This window comes from Cherax quadricarinatus, chromosome 25 (genome assembly GCF_038502225.1).
Source record: "Cherax quadricarinatus isolate ZL_2023a chromosome 25, ASM3850222v1, whole genome shotgun sequence".
Lineage (NCBI taxonomy): Eukaryota > Metazoa > Arthropoda > Malacostraca > Decapoda > Parastacidae > Cherax > Cherax quadricarinatus.
In genome coordinates this window covers 5,439,448-5,451,283 of record NC_091316.1, presented here as the reverse complement: position 1 = coordinate 5,451,283, position 11,836 = coordinate 5,439,448, and the positions used below count along the sequence as shown (strand labels likewise).

Below are 11,836 nucleotides of genomic sequence, written 5' to 3'. Positions count from 1 at the left end.
TCAAAGCCAGTCATAGCATGAACCAGTTCAAGAAGAGTGCCAAAAGGTACCTAATGAATATAGCGACAGAAAGGGAGGAGAATGACTTTTTTTTTAGTTAACACACATGTTAATATAAATAACTCATTTGACCTTATTCCCAGTATATCTCCTTTACAGTATAATACGTAATAAGGTATTAAAAGGACCCCAATGGAAATAAGTCACTCTGACTTTTTGGGTTATCCTAAGTTCTCTACACATATGCTGCTATCTATGATAATTCTATGTAACTGTATTTGTGTATACCTGAATAAACTTACTTACTTACTTACTTACTTACTTACGTAACTGTATTTGTGTATACCTGAATAAACTTATTAATCCCATGCCGCTGGGAGGGTGTACGGTAGTGTTTGCACGGCTCCTGCAGTGCTGTACACCCTTAAGCAGCTTCAACAACATTCTGGTGACCAACCTGACAAAGTTTGTACGAAATGTCAAGTAGATTGTAAGTGATATATGTTAGTCTTTTCTTTTTTTTATCGTGTAGAAGCTTAACCCATTGGGGTCATGTTGCGCCTGAGAAATGGAAAGTATTGAGGTTCGATCCCCCCCGGGAAGATAAGTCCTTGGATCAAGAGCCCCATATGGTATATATCCCCTTGAGGGGATATATGTCTTTTTAGGGTACTTATTTGATTGTCCAAATAGTATTAAATTAATTTAAAGGTCTCAGAAATGGCGAGCACCCCTCAAGGGAGTTCCTTGATACCGGCGAAGGGCTCTTGATGCAAGGAATTAGTCCTTTCCTCACCTTTGGATCAAACGATCACCGGGTTTAGCACTTCAAGCTAAATTTAATAATAAAGTTAGCAAAGTTTTTTTTATGCTTTAAATATTGTTACCTGTGAGAGGCTCTTGATCCAAGGAATTGGACATTACTTTGATCCACTCAGAGTGCTTTCCATTCCCTCTGTGTGCTATACAACCCCTACAGGTATAGCATTTCTTTCCCAATCATCGTGATGTATAGTAATGTACATATCCTCCCTTTCCTTGGATCAAATCTCATGATCCCTCCAGATTCAGCACTTTTCCTATATTTTTTTTTTTCAACACGTCAGCCGCTTCCCACCAAGGCAGGGTGACCCAAAAAGAAAGAAAAAAACTTTCATCATTCAACACTTTCACCATCACTCATACATAATCACTGTCTTTGCAGAGGCGCTCAGATACAACAGTTTAGATGTCACTCCAAACTGCCAATATCTTAAACACTTCCTTTAAAGTGCAGGCATTGTACTTCCCATTTCCAGGACTCAAGTCGAGCTAACCCGTTTCCCTGCTCACACTCCAACAGCTTGTCTGGTCCCAAAAACCATTGTCTCCATTCACTCTTAACTTACATGCTCATGCATGCTTGCTGGAAGTCCAAGCCCCTCACCCACAAAACCTCCTTTATCCCCCTCCCTCCAACCTTTTTGGGGACGACCCCTACCCCACCTTCCTATATACCTTCCTCTTCGTATATATTGTACATTCATAATAATTATTATAACTATTATTTCTACATGACCCTATCTGGTTTAGTGCTTAATTTAATACGTATTATTATTATTTTGTTTTATTATGATGTATCAAATCTGATTATGTACCTCCCATTCCATAGGCATTGTAGGTTTCCTGTGGAAATAAGTTACTGACTTTATTAGATTCTCTTAAGTTAAATGTACGTAATGTACCATTTATGTATGCCTAAAACATTTTTGTGCTCTCAGAACTATTGTAGAAATTTATACTGCTGTTAGTAAAAATCATTTGAATATTTCCTGACTAGAAGTTGATCACTTCCCCATGAATATAATACTCTGTATTTTGTAAGCTATCCAAATTGTAAGTCTCTGAAAATCCTAAATGAAATTCATGACCCTAAAATGTATATTTATCTACTGTTTAATTTAATATGACTCTTACAGGCTTGGTGCCTTTCTGTTTTCTGTGACTGTAATATGTATTAAGAATGTTTAATGGAAATAAGTCACTGAGTTTTTTGGGTTATCCGATCTACACGTGTGCTACTATGTATGATAACTTACGTAACTGTATTTATGTGTACCTGTACCTGAATAAACTTAATTGCACCAACAAGCTTGAACAACACTTGGATGCTTAATTTGATTGAAATATTTGTGTATGCTTTCACATTTTGGGTTATATTATTCATGTTGCTTTCCACACACAAATAGAATAGGCATAAAAGACTTCATTCAGATTATTGACCCTGAGGGTTAATAACCAAAATAATTATTATTAAAAGTGGGTCATACAGTTAACACTCCAGAATAATTCAGTAACAGTAATAATAATAATAATAATAATAATATTATTATTATTCATTTTATGAGCTAAACCCATATGGGTCATGCAGCTTTCTCATAACTCTAGAATACCAAGGAGTGACTTATTTTCATTAAGGTCCATAAGTTCTCCCCTAGGATGTAAATTACATCAGTTATCTACCACCTAGATATGTTCCTTATCTATTATCTGCTGACAGATTGAACCCATATCCTTTTGGTTTTCAGCTGAACAAATCAGCTGAACTGGATTGATTCAAGGGATAAAAATGCCAAAGAAAACATGAGATTAAAATCAGTTTAACCATATCTTCTCGACATTGTAAATGTGTATACAGAAATAAGGTGGATCACAATATCATGATGGGTTAAGTAGCATCTAAAGATATTAACCCTTAAACGGTCCAAAGAGATCGACGTTCAAATTCGTAGTGCTACAAAAGTAGATCTACTTTTTTTTTACATATTTTCAAATATAACAAAAAAAATGTAGATAAAACTTTTTTTTACACGTTTTCAAATGTAAAACAAAAAAGAAGATCTACATTTTTTTACATACTTTCAGATGTTGAAAAAACGTATATATACGTTTGGACCATTTAAGGGTTAACCAAACTTAACCTTGGCTTACCAAAAATTAATTTGTCCTTGATCCCCCTCCCCCCCAAAAAATGTCAAAATGATGTGATTAAATAAGTGTCCATTCTCTAATGGTGCTTTTTAGCCTTACCACTCTATGATGTCTTACAGCACTTGCACATTGTGCCATAAGATAACAAGAAACTTTTTATACTAAGCACACTCACCACATAAACCCATTCTCTCATGTCTAGGCCAAAATTTACCACTCACAGCATATTTAAGGGCACTATGACTCTATGACCGCGGGTTCAATCCCGGCCGGGGGTATGGTTTAAGGGCACTATGATTAAGAAGCATACATATACATACGTATACATGTAAGCAGCACTGGCCTCAATAACATATATACGTACTGTATATACACAAGAGACACTGAAAAGGTTTAAGCACAGGGATTTGCTCTGGTATTCCTAAAACAATGGCCTGGACCTAGATGCAAAGGGAAAATATCCCACCACGCTGATCATACTGAATTTTGCACAGAAAAGGGCATAACCTTATTTTCCTTCAACTTTATAGTTATCGCATGGTCGATTTCGTATGAAATGTGAACTTGAGTACAATATTTTAATGGTGATTTATTGAGAACGCGATCTCTGGATGCATGAAACGTGAGGTTCTACTGTACTTCTGCACTTAAACTTTGGGATGGTCCTCATTTGAGGTTCATGTTTCTCCAAGCTTCTAGGGCCTCTCAACTGCAGAGTTCTTCTCCCAAGTAAAACTTAGAGGTACTTTGCCTGTTCTGATAGATGAGGATGCTTCCACAGGTCACATTGATTTTTGGGCTTTGTCATTGGTGGGTCATTTACATGTGCTGTGTGGTGAGCTACTGTATGTGATTTCACAAATGTAATGGCAATCTTCTGGCCTCACAGAATGTTATCACTTTGACCTACAGTATTTCAGTGTGAACTTAGCTCAGGGTTATATGTGGAGATCCTCTTATGTAAGGTTCTGAAAATATCATTCATCATTTGATAAAGTTGCCTCTTGTATTTCTCAGGTTCCTGTATCAAACGTCTACCAGCTGTGATTCCACCTCCAGTCAAAAGCAGTTTCTTCTATCTTGGGTTCTTGTACAATTTCAGGTGGACCTCCAGGTTTCTGCTTTACAGGCCCTGGCATGTCCAAAATTTGTTCCACCTTCTTATATACATGTATTTGGGAGTCTCATGTCAGAGGGTGGTTAAGGCATTAAAATAAGTATAAAGTACACATAAAGACCTTACCAAGATTCAGAGAGGATTGTATAGATGACAGTGAGGTATTGCATATTCCACATGGGCCTCCCAAGACCTCTAACTCAGAAATGCAACTTGAGTCAAAATGCAGGGTTATATTCAATAGTATTTGTTTGCGTCTTGTACAGTATATAATCCATCCCTTTGTTGTTTATGGCATTCATTTGTTGCATTTAAACACTGTAAACAAAGTTTTTTTTATTGTGAGAGTAGGGCTAATCTCTTCGACATAGTCAGATCTGTTTGATTTTTCATAATTTCATTGTTGTTATTACTGTATTTAGGGGAAGTGCTAAACCTGTAGGGGTAATACAGAATGGGAAGCAATCAGTTTTGATCCATGGAAGGAGAGAACAGGTTTAATTCCTAGGATCAAAAGTCCCTCATCAGCATCATGGTGAGGGATATGACTTCAGTAATGAAATGCTTTAAGAAATAATCCTAAGTAATTCTCCAATTTTTATTAAGAGTACCTACATGTATGCTAATGTCTTAAAAATAAATTACAGGTATCCCATCTACCAGCAAGGGAATCCACAGTTACGAATATTTCTTCCAAATTTCTTTATGAAGCTTGTTAAGCCGAGTGACCCACAACCCCCCAATGTTGTCCAGTTCATTGTGCCAGTGCAGATGACCAGATATGACATCAAAAATTATTTGGAAAAAATTTACAGTGTTCCAGTGGAAAATATTGTAACACATGTGAGAATGGGTGAGTAACTCTGAGTAACTTTTATTTGTAAATCTAAATAGGATAAAATGAGTTCAGTTACTTGGGTTTTATTATTTAATTGAAAAATTGATTATAAAGAAAATAAGTACGCACACGTTGTAGAACAAGCTGCTAGTGGGACAGATTAGTTGGTCACTAACTGATAAAGCTCTTCACAGAGCAAAACATTGTACCAATAAAAGTGTTTTTTACAACTTGTATACTGTACTTTATTCCCAATTATTGGCACTATGCCATTTGGAGCCCAAACCATTACCTGCTAAATATTTTGTACCACCTGAAAATGCACTTATGTAGGAGCATGCAGAACTGTATAGAAACTAGTCTGTTTTACTAATGTACAGTAATTTATTCTCCCTCTCAATAGATTCATTAGTTCTACAGTTGCTACTCTAGCACAGTATGTACTCTATATTAATGTAATTACATTATAAAGTACAGTATACTTTTTTTTTTTTTTCAACAAGTCGGCCATCTCCCACCGAGGCAGGGTGACCCAAAAAAGAAAGAAAATCCCCAAAAAGAAAATACTTTCATCATCATTCAACACTTTCACCTCACTCACACATAATCACTGTTTTTGCAGAGGTGTTCAGAATACAACAGTTTAGAAGCATATACATATAAAGATGCACAACATATCCCTCCAAACTGCCAGTATCCCAAACCCCTCCTTTAAAGTGCAGGCATTGTACTTCCCATTTCCAGGACTCAAGTCCGGCTATATAAAATTAACCAGTTTCCCTGAATCCCTTCACTAAATATTACCCTGCTCACACTCCAACAGCTCGTCAGGTCCCAAATACCATTCGTATCCAATTACTCCTATCTAACACGCTCATGCATGCTTGCTGGAAGTCCAAGCCCCTCGTCCACAGTATACTTATTGTGCTAATTAAAATTGGGCACAGAAATATATGTATGTACAATAATACAATAATATACAGTACAATGTACAGTATTTGCAATAGAATTTGTGGTACATTACACAAGTATATAATTTTAAAAGTTACATTAAATGCCCTTTTTTAACTATTGGCAGCAAGTATGAGTAGTGGGGGGAGGGGGAGTTGAAGAGGGTTGGAATAGTTTTAAAAATGCAATATTAGAATGTGGGGCAGAAGTTTGTGGTTATAGGAGGGTGGGTGCAGGAGGAAAGAGGAGTGATTGGTGGAATGATGAAGTAAAGGGTGTGATAAAAGAGAAAAAAGTAGCTTATGAGAGGTTTTTACAAAGCACAAGTGTTATAAGAAGAGCAGAGTATATGGAGAGTAAAAGAAAGGTGAAGATAGTGGTGAGAGAGTGCAAAAGGAAAGCAGATGATAGAGTGGGAGAGACACTGTCAAGAAATTTTAATGAAAATAAGAAAAAATTTTGGAGTGAGTTAAACAAGTTAAGAAAGCCTAGGGAACGAATGGATTTATCAGTTAATAACAGAGTTGGGGAGTTATAAGTAAGTAAGTAAGTTTATTCAGGTATACACAAATACAGTTACATAGAATTATCATACATAGCAGCATATGTGTAGAGAACCTAGGATAACCCAAAAAAGTCAGACAGAGTGACTTATTTCCATTGGGGTAGATGGCGGCAATATTTTGAGGAACTTTTAAATGTCGACGAAGAAAGGGAAGCTGTAATTTCGTGCATTGGCCAGAGAGGTATACCATCTTTTAGGAGTGAAGAAGAGCAGGATGGGAGTGTGGGGAGGTGCATGAGGCATTATGTAGAATGAAAGGGGGTAAAGCAGCTGGAACTGACGGGATCATGACAGAAATGTTAAAAACAGGAAGGGATAAAGTGTGAGAGGGATTGGTATTTTTGTTTAATAAATGTATGAAAGAAGGGAAGGTACCTAGGGATTGGCAGAGAGCATGTATAGTTCCTTTATATAAAGGGAAGGGGGACAAAAGAGATTGTAAAAATTATAGAGGAATTAGTTTACTGAGTATACCAGGAAATGTGTATGGTAGGGTTATTATTGAAAGAATTAGAGGCAAGACAGAATGTAGGATTGCAGATGAGCAAGGAGGTTTTAGAGTGGGTAGGGGATGTGCAGATCAAGTGTTTACATTGAAGCATATATGTGAACAGTATTTAGATAAAGGTAGGGAAGTTTTCATTGCATTTATGGATTTAGAAGGGCATATGATAGAGTGGATAGAGGAGCAATGTGGCAGATGTTGCAAGTATATGGAATAGGTAGGAAGTTATTAAATGCTGTAAGGAGTTTTTATGAGGATAGTGAGGCTCAGGTTAGGGTGTGTAGAAGAGAGGGAGACTACTTCCCAGTAAAAGTAGGTCTTAGACAGGGATATGTAATGTCACCATGGTTGTTTAATATATTTATAGATGGGGTTGTAAAAGAAGTAAATGCTAGGGTGTTCGGGAGAGGGGTGGGATTAAATTATGGGGAATCAAATACAAAATGGGAATTGACACAGTTACTTCTTGCTGATGATACTTTGCTTATGGGAGATTCTAAAGAAAAATTGCAAAGGTTAGTGGATGAGTTTGGGAGAGTGTGTAAAGGTAGAAAGTTGAGAGTGAACATAGAAAAGAGTAAGGTGATGAGGGTATCAAATGATTCAGATAAACAAAATTTGGATATCAAATCAGAGAGGAGGAGCATGAAAGAAGTGAATGTTTTCAGATATTTAGGAGTTGACATGTCAGCGGATGGATTTATGAAGGATGAGGTTAATCATAGAACTGATGAAGGAAAAAAGGTGAGTGGTGCGTTGAGGTATATGTGGAGACAAAAAAACATTATTTATGGAGGCAAAGAAGGGATGTGTGAAAGTATAGTGGTACCAACACTGTTTTATGGGTGTGAAGCTTGGGTTGTAAATGCTGCAACGAGGAGGCGGTTGGAGGCAGTGGAGATGTCCTGCCTAAGGGCAATGTGTGTGGTGTAAATATTATGCAGAAAATTCGGAGTGTGGAAATTAGGAGAAGGTGTGGAGTTAATAAAAGTATTAGTCAGAGGGCTGAAGAGGGGTTGCTGAGGTGGTTTGGTCATTTACAGAGAATGGATCAAAGTAGAATGACATGGAGAGCATATAAATCTGTAGGGGAAGGAAGGCGGGGTAGGGATCATCCTCGAAAAGGTTGGAGGGAGGGGGTAAAGGAGGTTTTGTGGGCGAGGGGCTTGGACTTCCAGCAAGTGTGCATGAGCGTGTTAGATAGGAGTGAATGGAGATGAATGGTATTTGGGACCTGACGAACTGTTGGAGTGTGAGCAGGGTAATATTTAGTGCAGGGATTCAGGGAAACTGGTTATTTTTATATAGCCGGACTTGAGCCCTGGAAATGGTTTGGAGGGATATGTTGTGTATCTTTATACGTATATGCTTCTAAACTGTTGTATTCTGAGCACCTCTGCAAAAACAGTGATTATGTGTGAGGTGAAAGTGTTGAATGATGAAAGTATTTTCTTTTTAGGGATTTTCTTTTTGGGTCACCCTGCCTCGGTGGGAGACGGCCGACTTGTTAAAAAAAAAATTATGCACAATGTTTCAGGAAGTGTTTGAATTTACATATAAATGTGAGTTTCCTTGGCCTTCATGATGCAACATCTTAAAGAATTATTAAGGATATTAGTAAAGTTAACAGGCTCATTCATGAACATACTTGTCACTGTGTGTATTTTGGGTCTCCTTTCTGGGATGTCAGCATACCTTCAGAAAAAGTTCTCTCATCTTCAAGGTGTCAGGCCCAGTCTGATTATCTTTGTTGTGATATGGTATTTCTTCCCAGTATACTGGTGATAAGGATCACCATGCTATATGACTAGGCAGCATGTTTGCAAAGTCTAGGTCAGAGTGATCTCTGGATACTATCATTTGTGCTTACTCCACTATATGCTTGTGGGGTTTTGCATTAGACCACACGAGGTTGCTTGTAATCTGCTTGGCTGTTCTGGTGGATGAATATACATGCAGTGATCAGGGTCTTTCTTCCCACAAGGAGATTGGTTTTGGCTGATCCCTGGTTTTGAGTGTAGGAGCTTTGTTCTGAGCCTCCAATATGAGATGCATGTGATGAGTACCTGTCTCTGCTCATAGCTCCTTTCAAGGCAGATTACAGAACTGGAAATGTTTTAAATTGTTTACTGAAGAAAATCATTAAAAACTAAACTACTGAGATTGCATCAAAGCACTTGGTGTGTATTCACTGGAGTTGAGGGTATCAGAAGCACTGTTAGGTAATACAATACTGTCAACTTCCATGGTCCAAGATTTTTTTTTAACATTCTACCAGCTAATATAAGAAATACTTCCAAACAAATTGCATCAAATGCCAGATCAGTCAGGTGGTGATGGCTGTATAAGTCTGTGGGTAGCTGGCCTCAACCATGATGTTGAGACCAGCTACCCAGCTAAGGAAATTTGGCCTTAGGTCAGGTTGTGAGGATAGAACACTTAATCATAAATAAGAGCCCAAACACTGAATACATGGCTTTAATATGTGAAAAACTTGTTTCCTTATGTGGACCAATAAAGACAGTCATTTTCCGTTGTCATCTATTATACACTGGTTATCAACTTGTGGCTCAAACTCCTTGCTAATACTGACTTGGTTCAGTTCTTGGAGAGTAAAAATTGAGCAAGAAAATGAATACAAGAGACATTCATGACCCTTGTACTGGTAATGTTTTATAGGCAAGCAGGATGCTTTTCTAGTGGTCATCAGACCCTTACACAGAAATGTGTTGTCCATAATTCAAACCTATGTATTTTAAGTTCAAATATATAGAAAAATACACACATGTAATGAATATAATGTTCTGTAATATAGCACTATATTATTTATATACGCAGTGCTGTATGACCCTGGTGGTTTAGTGCTTTGTTTTGATTATAATAATAATAATGATTTACATACTGTGTGTGTATTACATCACAAACATGTCAGCACACTTCTGGCAAGATAAAAATTTAGTGAATGTCGGTGAGTTTTCTTCTTTGGGTCACCCTGCCTTGGCAGGAGATGGTTAAACTCTTATTGCACCCTCAGGGGAGTTTCCTTGATGCTGGTGTGGGATTCTTCATATTAGGTATTGGACCTGTCCTCTCCTTCCTTAGATCATACCTGATGGCCTCCCTTTCCCCAGGCACTATATGATCCCTCCAATGGGTTTAGCTGTTGCCCATGTTAATAATAATAATCATAAACTCATGGGGGCTCTGCAGCACCCTGAGAATGAGGACAATTAAGTTTGATCTTAGGAAGGGGAGGGGTAGCTCAGATTCCCTAGATCATGATGACTTTTGCTTGCCTCAAGGCACCTACCTCCCTTAAAGGGTGTATTGTAGTATTAACCTTATTTTATATCTGCTAGTGTTAGGCTTGGTCATGTGCTTACAATGTAGTGGCAGAGACTTGGGTTGAATTTCCAGTTAGTTTTGGTTCATCACTAGTATGTAGCTGATTTTTATGGCTATTTATTAATTGAATGAACATTTTCAGGCAAGTTTGAAAGGAACTTTAAGGGTTACATCATCAAAAAGGATGACTATAAAGTTGCTTATGTAACACTGGTATGTAATTTTAAGTTTTTATTTTTACTTCTGTAGTACTATGATTTCTTGCATTTGTATAGTTTGTATGATTCCCTGATATGTATTTTTTAATTATTGCAGTGTCTTTCTTTTACATTTTGGTTAAAAACTGAGACCATAAGTTATCAGTATAATACACCATTTATCATCACACCAGATTTGTTTCCATATCTTGCCATCATCTGTCTTAATATCTGGAAACATTTCATTTGAGAGCGTAAAATATTTTTAAAATTCTTTGTGAATATATAGAAATTAATTGTTTAGTGCTTCACAGATTTCCTCCTCTGAATTTATTTTGGTAGTGTATGCATACGACTGAGGTGAATGTTAGAGGATATTTACCAAAGAAAATATTAATTTTTTTTTTTTCTTTAGCCCAGGACAGAGAAATTTGTATTCCCAGATCTCTTCCCAGAAAACAAACAAAAGGAGGCAGATAAAGAACTTGAGAAGATTGACACTCTAAAGGCTGAATGGGACGCAAGCATTAAAAGACACAAGCACCGGCAGGGAGTTCCAACATGGTTTGGATTGTAATTGCTGTAGTTTCTCTAATAAAGTGTGAATAGTAAAATGTAATGGAGAGATTATTTGCTTAAATATTAGTAAATTTTCATATATGTACTGTATAAATAATAATAAAATCCTATTCTATACTTTTTATTTTCACCAAATTATTAAATTTATGGGGGGAGCAATAAACCCATAATTGTCATGGAGTGCCTAAGGGGGGGGGGGGGAAGGAGGTAATCAGGTTTGATCCAAGGACAGGGAGGAGATGTCTAAATTCTTAGATTAAATGCTCATCACCAGCATAGAGGTATTTCATACCCAATGTACTCTGTATACAACTGGGTGTTGCCACGAGCTCTGCATCTCTCGGTTCCGTCTGGAAACTTTCCAAATTTTTGAGTGTTTTAAAGTTATTACGATGTAAGGCTCTCACTTTATATGAACTCTAAAGGAAAGTGCTACACCAGTGAACACTAAAGTTATAAGAAAATGTGATATCCTTATTTCTTACATGGAAAACTTTTACTGATGTGGAATGAAAATAAGACTAGCTACAATGTACTTAAGCTGAGCCATTATCCAGTCCAAGACCCTAAGTCACTTCAGCTCTATGAAGGCTGAGAAAGGTGAGGAAGCAGAGGCTGGTTTTATCTCCTGACTTTCCTACAATAAATACTACAGCCTCTCCTTACTTAATGATGGGGCTCCATTCCTACGAGTAGGTCGGTAAGCAACTTGGTCGTTAAGCAAGGAGCATACTATACTGGTAAGGTGTTTGTGTCAACCATCTTTAGA

General features: G+C 37.3%; 1 protein-coding gene across 1 annotated transcript; it reads left to right on the top strand.

The window, feature by feature from the left end:
- Positions 1-355: 355 nt before the first annotated feature.
- On the top strand, positions 356-11,182 carry mRpL23 (mitochondrial ribosomal protein L23). The gene is made up of 4 exons (XM_053778531.2): positions 356-490; positions 4,735-4,940; positions 10,434-10,504; positions 10,904-11,182. The coding sequence occupies exons 1-4, from the start codon at positions 477-479 to the stop codon at positions 11,063-11,065; spliced, it is 453 nt and encodes a 150-aa protein (XP_053634506.1). The 5' UTR covers positions 356-476; the 3' UTR covers positions 11,066-11,182.
- The last annotated feature ends 654 nt before the right edge of the window (positions 11,183-11,836 follow it).